Source organism: Poecilia latipinna, unplaced genomic scaffold (genome assembly GCF_001443285.1).
Source record: "Poecilia latipinna isolate Pla-1442-1.1 unplaced genomic scaffold, P_latipinna-1.0 Scaffold233, whole genome shotgun sequence".
In the NCBI taxonomy this organism is placed as follows: domain Eukaryota; kingdom Metazoa; phylum Chordata; class Actinopteri; order Cyprinodontiformes; family Poeciliidae; genus Poecilia; species Poecilia latipinna.
Window position 1 is genome coordinate 273,741 of NW_015112849.1, and position 14,196 is coordinate 287,936.

The 14,196-nt window shown below is 42.1% G+C and overlaps 3 protein-coding genes across 4 annotated transcripts in view; all 3 read right to left on the reverse strand.

Moving 5' to 3' along the window:
- Positions 1-1,336, reverse strand: part of LOC106947303 (HLA class II histocompatibility antigen, DRB1-9 beta chain-like) — a 14,081-nt gene extending 12,745 nt beyond the window's left edge. For both annotated transcript variants that reach the window (XM_015032203.1, XM_015032202.1), the window contains exon 1: positions 1,242-1,336. In XM_015032203.1, the coding sequence (XP_014887689.1) occupies positions 1,242-1,287 (46 nt within the window). In that variant the 5' untranslated portion in view covers positions 1,288-1,336. The remainder of the gene's footprint in view (positions 1-1,241) is intronic.
- Positions 1,337-2,738: 1,402 nt separating this feature from the next.
- On the reverse strand, positions 2,739-4,271 carry LOC106947304 (RLA class II histocompatibility antigen, DP alpha-1 chain-like). Its single transcript, XM_015032204.1, has 3 exons — positions 3,762-4,271; positions 3,236-3,517; positions 2,739-3,168 (listed from the first exon to the last, which is right to left on the reverse strand). The coding sequence occupies exons 1-3, from the start codon at positions 4,120-4,122 to the stop codon at positions 3,029-3,031; spliced, it is 783 nt and encodes a 260-aa protein (XP_014887690.1). The 5' UTR covers positions 4,123-4,271; the 3' UTR covers positions 2,739-3,028.
- A 3,374-nt stretch (positions 4,272-7,645) lies between these two features.
- On the reverse strand, positions 7,646-13,883 carry LOC106947306 (toll-like receptor 2 type-1). The gene is made up of 12 exons (XM_015032206.1): positions 13,727-13,883; positions 12,355-12,616; positions 12,128-12,284; positions 11,703-11,852; positions 11,192-11,395; positions 10,977-11,099; positions 10,413-10,563; positions 9,997-10,161; positions 9,741-9,920; positions 9,519-9,659; positions 8,932-9,440; positions 7,646-8,429 (listed from the first exon to the last, which is right to left on the reverse strand). The coding sequence occupies exons 2-12, from the start codon at positions 12,611-12,613 to the stop codon at positions 8,033-8,035; spliced, it is 2,436 nt and encodes an 811-aa protein (XP_014887692.1). The 5' UTR covers positions 12,614-12,616; positions 13,727-13,883; the 3' UTR covers positions 7,646-8,032.
- Between the last annotated feature and the right edge of the window lie 313 nt (positions 13,884-14,196).

Consider the following 14,196-nt stretch of genomic DNA (forward strand, 5'->3'; position numbering starts at 1 on the left):
TTTCATCACTTGTGGGGACTTCACATTGACTTCCATTAATTTCTTCAGCCTAATCCTAACCCCTAACCCCACCCATCACATACCTAACCCTTACCTTAACCTTTACCCTAAACCTAACCATCACAGACCCTAAAACCCAAGAACAACAATTTCCCTCATGGGGACCAAGAAAATGTCCCCACAAGGAGCTATGGTCCCCATAACCCCACATTGTAGACAGAAATGGGTTCCCATAAGGATATAAAAACCTGGTACACACGCACACACACGCGCACACAGCTATAAAACACACACACACTGCAACAAAGACTATAACAAGTAAAATAGATACAGAACATTCTAGGCAAAGAAAAATGATTTTAAAGTAAACATTTTAAAATAAATAAGTATATAATTAAAAGCTGAACCGTTGTAGACACAGACAGTAAATACAATGTTATCAATGGGAATAAAATAACAGCGTCTCTTGTCTAAACATTTTTAAAGAGTTTTTTTCCTCTTCCCTTTTGAAAATCTATACATAAAATAATACAAAATAAATAAAATATTTTTTCAGTGTTAAGAATTACAGATCATTAATACTGCAGTGTTTATAATACTTGGGTATACTATATGATATTTAGTTGCATTTAAATTGAACAGAATAAATTTCCTATAAAGTACAGCTGTGATAAATTTTAATTAGTGGTTAAAAGACCTTTTGTTGTCAGTTATAACCTTTTTTTAATTATTATTAATGAAGCGCTTCAACAGAAACATGATCAATTTGTTGCTGTGATCCTAAATTATATTGAGATCTCATTTAAAACATAAAACTTAAAACAGGATCATTTATATTAGAGTTGAATTCAAACATTAAAATATGTTGTTAAAAGAAAAATGAGAATATTTTGGAGATTCAGTGAATTTGGTAATTACAATTTAAGAAAATAAACACAAAGAGGACTGACTGCACATCTTTGACTGTGATGAAAGTTTGACTGATGGCGTCCAAAGTTTGTTTGTGTCTGTTTCAAGTTGGAGTGAATGTTTGTTTGTCTGCTGTTAAATTTGAAGCTCTTTATGTTTATTATCATTTCTTATAATACAGATCAGATCCGACCAATCAGAGCTGAGCTGCCGTTGGTCTCAGAAAACAGGTTGAAATGAATCAGAAACATAAAACAGATTTAAATAAATCATAAAGCCTTTCTCCATATCAGCTCTGGTTGATCTCAGGAAGCTGAACGATTGGTTCCTACCTGCAGTCTGGACCAGAACCAGAACCAGGAGCAGAGAGCGACCCATTCCTGCAGGTCAGGAGATGAACTGAGATCCTGAGAGTCTGGTGCTGGAACCAGGATGGAGAATCACACGGCGACGGTGGCGTCACCTGTTACTGGGCAGATTGACCTGACAGGAGCAGAGCAGCAGGTGATCATCGGATCCACTGGATCCACTGGTTCTGATGGTTCTGATGGTTCTACTGAAGATAAAAAACCTGCTGCAGGAATCCTTCTCCTCTTATCTGTTTAATGTAAGTTATATAAATAAAAAAATGGTAAAATTATATTAAATATTCTAAAAAATAGCGAATGTTTCCAAATGTTTCTCTAAAACTTAAAGACATAAAAACATTCAATTTGTTTAGATGATTTTAAAGTTTTCTGATCCGTTACAGATCAAACTTTTTACATCCTCAGGTTTATTTTCCCAAATCAGAAACAGACTGAGATATTTTTGGTGTTTTATAAAAGATATTTTAAGAAAATTCATGTTGTTGATTTGGCGTAAGTTAAATAAACTGAATTATTAAAGTCAGAAAGTTTGTTTGACTTGATGGACGTTTTTGTTTCTTGAAATCTGATCAATGTGTTGAACTTTGGTTTCTATTGTCTCATAACTGAATTTATGGATGTGATATGTCATTGTTTTACCTGTGTTTATGATGCTGACGGACATTATGAACGTTTGTTTTCCACCTGAAGGTCGTCTGCCACACCTGGTTTCTGCAGCTGAAGGTCGTGGAAATGTTTTATCATGAGACTAAACCTCTAACAGATGAATATTGTTCAGTACTTTCTAAAAATAAAGTCAGATGAGTTTTATGACTGTACAGGTTTGGTTTCACCTATCAGTTTTATTTTAGTTTTCCTTTTGTACAGATTCATTCTCATAATTTGTGTTTTGGATGTTTTCAGCTTCAGGTTTTCCTTCCTGAGTCTCAGGTCAGTTTCTGCTCCTCAGCCTGTTTTCCTGCCTGTTTCCTGTCAGCCTGGTTCATTTTCAGCCTGTTTTCTGTTTCTGTCGTGTTTTTTCCTTCCTCAGAGTAAAATCAACATTTGGTTTCATTTTTCTCCTCTGACTTTCTGTCATCCTGTTTTTATCTCCCTTGTTCTCAGAGTTGAACCTCTGTGTCCTCCAGCTTTATCGTTTATTATTATATGTTTCATTTAGTTATTATATTTAAATCATTTTGAATTTTTCTGAGCTGAGTAACAAAACGGAGGAAAAGTTTCAGGTTGTTCTTGTCAAAGTTTGGACAGAGCCCTTTATAACAACTGTACAGTATTGATGGTTTTCCCACTAAATGAATATTTCGTTCAGGTTCTTTATTTGAAGAAAAGTAAATACTTCCTGCTGTTTGCTAGTCAGATTGTTACACAGTCGATGGAAACTCATTTTAATTAATACAACATGTTTAAAGATTCACTCTAACGGTGAAATGTTTTAGATTAGTGAGAACACAAATTCATAACTTCAGAGTGAAAAAGGTTTTAATTTCATTTTAATCAGAAAACAATCATCAGTACCAGCCAGAAAAACTGATTCAGTCCAGAACCAACTGAGGATCAGACGTTCGGGTTTCCAGAACCCGTTTCTTGATCGCTGTGACGTTGTGAAATGAAGCGTCAGCTCCAGAACATCTAGAGATCATATTTCTATAAAGACCAGCCTGAGTCCAGGAGCTTGAATGTTGAATCTCGGACTGATCCAAACTGATCGGATCCAAGTGTTGAATCAGAACCAAGACTTCCTGTCAGGAGGTTCAGGATGGACCAATCAGCTGCTTCCCTTTAACCATGAAGAAGGCTCCGGCGGCCGCTCCCAGCAGACCCACCATCACTCCCACCGCACACAGAACCGCCGGGCCGGAGCCGGGCCCGGGCGGCACCTCCACCTGGAACTCTGCAGACAGGAAACAGTCAGTCAGTCACTGCTTCAGCTGCTTCCTGTCTAGTCAAAGGCCGCTCACCCCAGGTCCTGGTCAGCGGCTTCCTCAGAGCCGGATGGTCCACCGAGCAGCTGTAGACGTCTCCGAACTGAACGACGATGTTCAGCCTGGAGATCTGGGTGAAGGTGCTGCTCCTGCTGGGCAGCGGGACGCTGAGGCTGCTGGCCGCCGTCACTTCCTGTCCGTTCTTCATCCAGTACACTTGGACCGGCGCCGGACAGAAACCAGAGACATGACACACCAGAACGTTCTCCTCCCCCAGAACCGCATGGTGGGCCGGGTAGAGCAGGCTCAAGGGGGGATCTGTTGGCAGGGAGGGTCAGAGGAAACATTATGACCGGAGGACACACACTAAACACACACATAGAGACAGACACACACACACACACACACACACACACACACACACACACACACACACACACACACACAGGATGACATTAAACATCAACAACCAGAGCACACTGGTTGTTGATGAGCCATCAGGAAACTAACGATCAGTCTGATCTAATCTTGTTCTCTACCAGTTCAGGAACAGTTTCCTCACCAAGCGGATCAGGGATGTCCTTCATTTCTAAGCGGAGAGCCTTCAGGTTGTCTTTGCAGAACTTTTCTCTCTCCACAGCTCGCTCATAAAACCCTGGAAACTCTGGATGGACGAGGAAGTGCGGCATGGTGACGACTCCTTTTCCTTGGACAAAGTCGGCGTGCCAAACGTGTTCACCATCCAGAGCCATCATGTCCATTTCATTAGCAGGTGAACAAGCCACCACCTCTAGGTCCTCATGTTGGACTGGAGGGAGGAGGACCGGGTCAGAGGGACCAGGCTGAGTAACCAGGCTGGATGAGGAGGGCAGACGCTCAGCAGCCGCAGACACACAGAGCAGCAGCAGCAGCAGCAGCTCCATCTTCAGCTGGTCTGCTCTGAACTCATCGAGTCAGTCAGAAACTCTCCATCCAGCAGCCAATCACAGAGCACTGTTTAGTGATGTCATCAGCAGGTAGGCAGATGCTCCGGTCCTGCAGGTTCTGCTCTCTGATTGGTCAGACTGTGACTGGACTCCGCCCTCTACCTGCAGGTCATTGGGTCAGATTCCTCTGACTCTGGTTCACCTGTCCAGGTTTTATAGACTCTGTTAAAGTGTTAGAGGAGATCTTTACTGTCAGCTGAGAAAGGAAAACAGGTCCAACTGGTTCCAGTCAATAAATGACAAACATTATGGGATGAATATTTAAACTGTTTTTCAGATTAGATAATAGGATCAAAGTTTACATCTTTTATCTCGACGGAGTTTAAAAAAAATCTGGTAAAATATTAAAAGAGGAAATATTTTGTGTTTTCCATCATTTCATCATTTCTATTTTCTGTTTTGTCTTTTCATCAGTAGTTAAACAAATAAACTATCAGTGGAATAAAGTTTCTTCCTCTGCTGCTCTGAGTTCATCCGACCAGCAGAGGATGAACTCAGAGCAGCTAGCATGGGGTTAGCATCACCACAAGAAACCAGCTGCAGTCAGAACGGACTGAGGGTGATGGCCGACCCGGTTCTGCTGGGTCCATGGTGGGTCTGACCGACAGGGAGGAAAGTTTCCATCCTGGTCCGATTCATCGCTTAGCAACAGCAATGAACCAGAGACAACATGGCCGCCGCAAGGACGCTACAACACAGACAACATGGCCGCCATAGAGAGCTACATGTTCTCCTGTTTGCTTTGTGACCAAGAAGAAACACAGTAATCCAGATGAAACTCTGGATTACTGCTTTAGAGAATAATTATTCGCCTACAGACACTTCTGCTCATTTCATCTCTGCAGCTTTTAAATCTATATCACCTTTTCAAATCACAGTCATGGGTAGAAAAGTCGAGGAACCGCTGTTACAGAACCTGAATTTTTCCAGAAACCCAAAACTAAATATAAATAATTTCTACTCCAAACAGAAAAATGGAAAACTACCACTTCCTGTCTGACTGTAGATGGTTTCTGTTCATTTATTTTGTTGGTAAATTTATGTCCCATTAATGTCATGGGATGAAATTTAATGTTTAAGTTGGTTTTAGTCTTTCTGTGAACATGTGAAGGAGTCAAACTGAACCTTTCATGACCATCAAGACATCTAATGCAGGTTGATGGAAACTTGATGTGATCAAACATCTCAGCTGCTGCAGGAAGCAGGAGGCCGATGACTTCATGTGATCTGATGATTTATTCAGTTTGAGACTCAAATGGCCTTCATGGCTAATGTTTGCTAATGCTAATGCTTGCATCATTTATGAAAAACTTATTTACTTTGAACAGCACAAGTTTTCTCTTCCTGTTTGTCTCAGACTCACTAACATGTCTCCATTACAGAGTCATGGAACTAGTTGGTTAAACACTCTGACCTCTGACCTGACTGTAATGTTTTCCTGTAGGAATTACCTCACATGTTAATCCTCTGACTGAACCGTTCCTTAATCCCATTAATCCCAGTGCTGTCCCAGTAAACATGACCCATTAATCCCAGTGCTAACTCACTGGGCTACCAGTAAAATGGCCCAGGTCTCTTCATAGGCTGTGATCTCCTAAATATGAATCCAGCTGCTGTAAAAACATAAAACCAGGTTAATGTTCAGGATATTAACCATTGGTTCTCTTAAAAGTGCTGGAATCGCTGTTCCAGGTCAAACATTTTCTGTTTCCTGTTAATCAGATCAGAGATCAGACAACTGAAGAAAGTTTTATCCAATCCCTGCAGTCCATAAAACCAGATAAGATTAATCTTTATTGTCTTTGTTTCTCTCAAATAAAACACTGAAGATGCCATCAACATAAATGAGAAGATATAAAACACGTTCAAAATATGAAACATGTTATTTCAGAAATGCTGCTATGCCACCTGCAGCTGCTGCTCCTGACTCTGGTAATATTTGGTCCCAGATTTAACCTGGAGACATTTTCTCTCTGCATGTTTCCTGTCTGGTTCATTTTCCCTCCTGACAGTCAGGATGGTTTGTTCCAGGTCAGGCCTGGATATTTACCAGACTCTCAGAGTCCAATAATTCATAATGCTGAACTGAAAACCTGATAAGACTCAAACCATCAACTGGTCCAACAACCAGTAGGCAAGGCAGCTTTATTTATGTAGCACCTTTCAGCCGGAGACAATTCAAAGTGCTGTTATAATAAATGTTAAAAACAACATACAAGACAGGGAAAAAATAAAAATCAAGCAACATTTTTTGCTTGATTTTAGAGTCATCATTCATGCTAGCATAGGAACCGGGTGGGAGAGGGGATGTGTCCCCCCCAATCAGTGAGGGCAGTGAGGCTTAATCATAATCAGATTTACAATAAACCCCTGCATGTTGTTGCTTATATGAGAAAATTTCAGGATACAGAGAAAATCAGTTAAATAAAGTTATACAAAAAGTTTGGATGTGTCTTCTTTGCCCGGGGTAAGGGGCGGCTGGAGATCTGGAACTCTGAGGACGGAGTAGATGAGAGGTGAGTTAAAGGGCGTTAAAAGGAGTTAAATGCCGTTAAAAGGAGAAGCCCCCCTAGTTGTACTTTAACAGCTTCTCCTTTGCTGTGGATCGTAGCACGAAATTAATAATACCTAAATGTCCAAGTTTGATTGTCAATAACGCAGTTATTCTACCGCAGCAGTACGGCTTTGGATGGTATGTATGTTGGGGTTCTGGTTTCTGTGGCGCTGCTTTTCTTTTCTCTAGTCATCCACTAGATGGAGACAGGACGCTGTGTTGTCCGGAGGCGTGTTCAGTCGTCACACCTGCAACCCATAGGCGCCGGGCCAGGGTCCAGGGGGTCATATGCCCCTCCACTTCACAGCACTGCCCTGCTGGCTCCTTCAGTACAACTAACTCCTTTTAACGGCCTTTAACTCCTTTTAATGGCCTTTAACTGCTTTTAACGGCTTTTAACTCCTTTTAACGACTCGTTCCCATAGCAACCGACAACAACACCCCTAAAACTGAAATATTTCCCACACAAAGAGCAGAACATTCAATCTGTCAGTCATATGGTTTTAGGCTTAATGTTTATTTTGTGATTATTAATAAGTGATCGCTGTGGTAAGAGGAGAAAACTATAAATATATCGATGCACTTGACTTTACAGCATGGCTAGATGCTAGCTCACTGTTATCGCCTCTTACTCTGCAGTTGTGGAGTCACAATGTCTGGGATCATGAGCGCCCTGGTGCAGAAACTAAACCCTGAAGCAAAAATCAAATATGTCATGCATGAATTCACATGAAATCATGACATATTTGATGGATTGCTGCATGTGTACAGGCCAACATGCAGCAATCCATCTCAATCTTTTGTCGACTGTCTCTCTGACAAGTTCTTCATTTTCTCTTTTTGGTTTTGTATTTTTTATTTCCTTTATTTAACCAGGTAAACCCCGTTGAGATCCAGATCTCATTGTCAAGAGGGACCTGGGCAGAAGTCTGCAACACACAGCAACCTGATTACAAAATTAAACTAATTGATACATATGCACAAGTGTAAAACGGTACAAAACAATTTAAAAACAGTGACACTGTTTAAAAGAATCTCGTTGCCTGTTTTTAAGAATCACTCGAAATAAGTCCAGTGAAATCAATTCTGACGTCTTGAGTTCAGACTGGAGCCGATTCCAGGCTGAAGGAGCATCGCACTGAAGGCTTGCCTTTTTCAGTTTGAAAATGTGGAACATGCAAAAGAAAAATGTTAGAATGTAAAGAATGGGAATTAACAGATCTATGTAAAAGAGAGTTTAAGTATGCTGAAGCCAAGCAGAGTAGAGATTTGTAAATCAGAATCAGCAAGTGATTAGTTCTCCTGCTCATTGTCTCCTCTCAGAGCGTTGCGGAGACTCCTCCAGAACTCCGGCCTCCTCTCCTCCTCTTGAGGCCACTCCAGGTAGGTGGTGGAGCTCATGAGTTTGCGCAGTTTGCAGAAACGTTTGGGGACGTCGTCCTTGGACAGCGGCTCCAGCAGAATCAAAATGGCAGTGTCTCCACCGGCCTCAAACAGCCAGAAGTGGGAGAAGTCCAGTTCATAGCGGCACCAGTCGGACTGGACGAAGTTCTCGGAGAGGACGAAGACAGTTCGACGACTGCGTTCGATGGCGCTCATGATGTTGTCCATGATCCAGTGTCCAGGAAGGAAGTCTCGCTTGTGGAGACAGAGAGTCAGCGGGGATGTTGGATTCTCTGAGTCGGAGTCACTGTAATAAGATAAGAATCCACATCATCTTATGTCCTTTATTATAAATTTGAACAAGAAGCCCTCCAGCACACCTGGGAGCCGGGAAGCATCTAGAACCTATAGGACTAGGTTTGGAGACTATGAAAACAGTTTCCAAGAGCCCTAAAATACTATCTTGGGATCTACAGCAGGCTCTTGATCCTCGACGTGAAAGTCCAAGGCTTTACAATGACAAAGAAACTTACAAGAAGGAAACTTGTCCTTATTTAGATGAGGCTCAAATTTCAGTATATCATGCAATTATCTGACAAAAGACAATATTTACAAAGTGGCTTCATTCATCCTATTGCTTCAGTATCACACTAGTATGACTTTGTTCACTGATAGACTTCATATTGTAATTTTTCCAGTGAAGATGTTTGTATGATTAAGATAAATCATAATTTATATGCACCCATTCAGCTGTGGAAACGGCCAACAGTGAAGAAGCACCAGTGCAAACAAAGACGTTTAAAGGTTACCTTGGCTCCTCCATCTCAGGTACCAGAAAGTTTTCCACCCAGCTGGCATCTTGTTCACTGTAGGAAACAAATGCATCAAAGGACAGCAATGGATCTGTTCCCTCCGTGTTTCTTTGTCGCCGTCGTCGTTGGGAACTTCTCTTGGCCTTGAGCCACGCCCAGGTCATCTTCAGGAACCAGAATGCGTGGCATCGCCAAAGCAGGCCAGCAACCAGTATCCCAAGAAGCAGCGCAACCCCACAGCTAACAGACACAAACAAAACCGGCTGGCACTGGATGATGGAGAGGTTAACCTGACTCACTGCCTCCCCCTGCAGGTAGAGAGGGGAGTCACAGACATAGGTCTGATGTTTGTCCGTTATTTTCACATCTCCACTTCCCGTTAGTTGTGAGTGGAGGAATGTGATGAATTCACATGAGCAAACAAACTTGTTGTGTCCCGCCTCGAGGTTCTCAAGTCGTCTGTATGACTGAAGGTCTGAAAGGCTGAACGCGTTCAAGGTGTTTGACTGCAATGTACAAAACCAGACTGGATCAGCATGGAGAACACAGAGAGACACAACGTGACGGATGGGATTGTTTCTTACCTGTATCGTGAGTGTTTGCAGATTGGGGTATGGGCCCCCTGCTGGTAACCTCAGGAACTTGTTCCCAGAAAGGTGGAGCTCTCTCAGAATTGGCATTGTCAGCACAAACTCTTTGAGATCGTTATAGCTTAAATCCAACACCTGTAAAGAAGCAAGAATGAGATAAATAGAAAGCATCTTTTCAGTGGGAAGGTTTACTGGTCCTTGATCCAGTCTCTGTACCTCCAGAGATTTTGGAAGACAGGGAGTGACGATGGTTAGCTTAGCCCGGGAGATGTTCAGGTACCTCAGGGTGGACGGCCAGGAGCAACTGGAGGGCATGGAGTTGTAGCTGGTTCTGCTGACATCCAGCTGGGTGAGCTTGGTGAGTTTGGTGACCAGACGACTCAACGTGGACAAAGACTAAACAGACAAACGTTCAAAGGTTTGCACTCTGAGCAATTTTACACAGATTTTACCTCAGGTTCAACGCTGACACCTTCAGAAGGTTTCCGCTGATGTTTAAAACTCGGAGCTCCTGGAGAGTTTCTTCACTGTCACACAGCATGTAAGTCAGAGTCAGGTCGGTCAGCAGATTATCGGACACATCCAAGTACAATGTGTTCACCATCATCTTGGTTAAGTAACAGGATAACAGGAACAACTGAAAGTAAAATGAGAACATAGCTGTGAGGAAAACATTTATCATTATTTTTATATTTTAATGTGATTTAGGATGGAACCACACGAAAATACAAAACTCAAAATAAAATGCTGTTTGGTTAACATGAATGACAAGGAGATGAAAAATTATTTGCCTGCTGATTAAACTATGATTTAAGATTAAAAGCATCATAGCCTGATTCGCATTACCACCATGCAGACAGATTTTTGTATGTGAAGTGTGATTTTTACCTTTGCGTTAATAATGGAGAGCTTCTTCTGGTATTGCAACAGATACTGCAGTTCTGAAACCATGGCAAACTTCAAAATGTCTAAAATTGTGACGTCACTGGCAAAGAACTCGTCCATGCTTCTCAGATCTGTCCGGTTAGCCGTTACCCACCTAACGCAAAGCCAGGAAATGTTTTAGCCACATCAAATACTAAATATTCAGGTTTGGAGGAACAGTCAAAATTATTCATCCATCAAAAGTCTCATCAGATGTTTCGCCTGACTGGAATTAGTGTCTTGAGGTAACCCAGTGCCTACTTGAAGCCCAGCTTAGGCAGTCCGACTGTCTCACATAGTCCAAAAAAGTGATTGTCAGGTTAACTGGTGTCTAAATTGCCATTTGTTATGGGTTAATGATTGTTTGTCCCTATGTCTGCGTTGCTCTGATGGACTTTTGTCCAGCGACTGCTGAAGATAGACTCCATGAACTCCACAAACTTTCAAGGATAATTGGGTTCAGACAATGGATGGATGGATAAAGTTTGACTAAAAGAGTGATGAACAGCTGAGATGTTGGTTTCCTACCTGCCCTCGCCTGTCAGAGTTAAACCCACAATGGAGAGGGAGCTGAGCGGGACTCCATCTAGTAGTGCCAGCATAGAGACACAGGCTTCATCAGACAGAGACACATTACGGAGAGACAGATATCTGGAGAGAAGAACCAAAGGAGAATTAACGTTTGCTAAACATTTTGCTCCATTTAAGTTATTCTAACAGCAAAAAGGAGGTTATTATCAAACCTGATCATGTTGATTGAATCTTTAAAAGGTTGAACAGACACATAATGAGCCAGATGGAGGTCTGACAGAGTGAGCCAAGTTTCAGGGTAGCACACATCATTGAGCACAGCTGCAGCCAGCGCAGGGTTTGTTAAAAACGGGCCGTGAAGACTTAGAGTGACACGACCCAGAGGCCAAATGTCCCCAAACGTACCAGAGTCGTACCTGCAGAGAGACAGAGTCAAAGGAAGAGGGAAGACAGCGGATCGATCAACGAGGGTTTGGACTTTGGTTTTTGTTTATTTCCATGAATAAACTGCCTGGCAGTTATTTATAAATTTTTAGTTTTTTTAGCTGAAATTTGCCACACTGCTGGACAGGACATGTAAAAAAAGGAGAAGCAATAAACCAATAAAGTCCAGTGAAAAACAAAGACCACCAGAACCTTTGGAGAACTGCTCATCAAGCGCAATTTAAAAGACTCTGAGAACATCTGGGAGATGGAAAACCCAGAAAAATGAGGGCTGGTTACCTGTCCAGATTGTTGGCGTTAACAGTAAGCTCTTCCAGGTGGGTGACTCCTGATAGGTCTTCTCTCCTCAGCTCCTTCAGATCTGGACCTCCAAACATCAGCCTTCTCAGTTCGGAAAGTCCAAGAAACAATGAAGGGGAGCCGAGAAAGCTGCAGGAGGCCAAGAAGGACATGCATGTGATGAGTCTGGTCTTTGTTCAGGCATTTGGTTGCAAAAAGGACGAGAGACGGCATGGAGGTTCACCTTCAGACAGGACAACAACCCTAAATGTTTATCCTGAGCTGGATGGTTTCTATTTAAGCATTTTCAAATGGCCCATTCAAAGTAAAGACCTTCATCCATCTGAGAACCCGTGGTAAGGCTTTGGGGATCTTCACAAAATGGGTAAAAGCCTCTGCATCAGAGCGTAAGCCGCCCTCCTCACCTGTACGGATTGTTGAGCAGGTTGAGATGCTGCAGCAGCTCCAGCTTGTTGAACCACTTGGGGTTGAGAACCGTCAGCTGGTTGTCAGACAGATCCAGTTCCTCCAGGCTCCACAGAGAGTCGAACGCTGACGGATGGATCTCAGCTAACCCGTTAGCTGCAGGGCAGAAACACTGCATTCAGACACGCTCTACTGGTTTTTTCAGTTTGAATCCCTTGATTGTTACCATGGAGATCCAGAAGCGTTAGCCGTGAGTGTCCCATCAGGTCATCTTGGGTCACCATGGTGATGTTGTTGAAGGAGAGATCAAGGCTCAGAGCTTGGTCTGTTACCATGGGAACGCGGGTGAACCCACTGTAGGAGCAGTTACAGGCGTGATGGAGGTCGCAGCGCCTGCAGGTCGGCCTCCCATCATCCCCGTTCGCCGTCTGACCCCAGATCAGCGAGAGGAAGAGGAACAGTGCCAGTACCCCCAGATGCCTCATCCTCTGCAGAGACATTTGAGTGTTCAAGTTGGTGAAATGCAGAAACAGGAAAATGAGTCAATTTTTTTTTCGTCCTGCAGCTTGTTTTACATGACAGACACACAGAAGTGAAAGTCTGACAGGAGGTGTGAGGAAATCATTTCATGACAAAATCAAGTCTTTCTGGCTCCACAGTGGATTATAAACACCATCCCATAAACACGTAGCTGTTAAAGAGGGAAGCTCTCTTGAGGTTATTATGGTTTTTATATGTGACTTAGGAACAATCATTCAGGCTAAATGTGATGTTAGGGGATAAAAAGGCTTGAACATAACATGTTAGGAGAGTCTGGTCGCTTGCAACGTGCCTGGGGTTTGTTATTGTTATTAACTGCTGGGAATTCATAAAAACATTGAGAAAGCAGATGCTCCACTTTGTGGTTAAAGTGCAAAATATGAGTAAAATTTGTGCAGAAGATTCCAGGATGGAAAACAAATGACGTGGTGCAAATGATCAGCTGGTCAGCTTAAGTAACATCAACTGCTTTTAACTAGTTTTTAACCTAAAAGACACAAAACAGAAAACTTGTGTTTGATCCTATGACTCCCGGTGGGACTAATGAAGTTTATAGATGATGTTTCTGAGCAAACAGTTCTGGGCTGCGGTGCCTTTTCACAGGTTCCAGCTGTGGGTCGACTCCATGCAGCACAGATGTGACTCAATGATTCAAATGAAAACTAAGCATACAAGGATTCTTCATGTGTCTTTATGGTGCAAATTGTGTTGTAAAAATCACTAAGAAGGGAAGAAAAATGACTTTAAAAAAAAAAAACCGTGTAGTCGAGTTTCAGTACATTGAACAAACTCCATATTATGTTTTTTCTAACTTTATTGCTGTGGCATCTCATTTTGTCATCTGAATAACTGAGAACCTCTGGAAAAGCAACAAGATGTGAGATCAACAGAGGCTGTGTTGGAGAAACTCCCTTCAGGTTATCGCCGATAAAATCTCTTCAATAAGAGTTAAAGAATACAGATTTTTTTTAAAAAGCATAAAAAATTTAACTTTGATGGATAAAAACATTTTTTAAACAGCGAAACATACTTTCATCAGTACTCAGGATGTTTCTTACCTTAGTATCTGCTGAACAGATGAAATGGACGACAGAAAAACTGAGTCAGAGAATAAGAAGAGTTTTTGTCCATCTCAAAGAGGAACAACGAGTTCAAGTGCAAAACAGGAAGTAAGTAGACAGAGCAGTTTCATGGTGTGCAGTCTGGGGTCGACGCCCCTCATATGACAGACAGGTGTGTGCAAACAGTCACACAACACAGATTACATCACATGTCTAATGGAGAAATGCTTTGCTGAACAGTGTGAATACATATTTTCATGTACGTTTAGGAATAATGAATTATTAGACAAGAAAGTGAGTTATTTTTAATGTTTTGTTTTTTCCATATCAGGACAAATTATTCCTGCTCTTAATGAGGATTCATGTCTGTTTTGAACCTGCTGACCAACTTTCAGCAGGGATCCTGTGTTAAATTATTATCCGTCGCCTAATAACACAAAATGACATGAAAATATGTTTTTTATTTG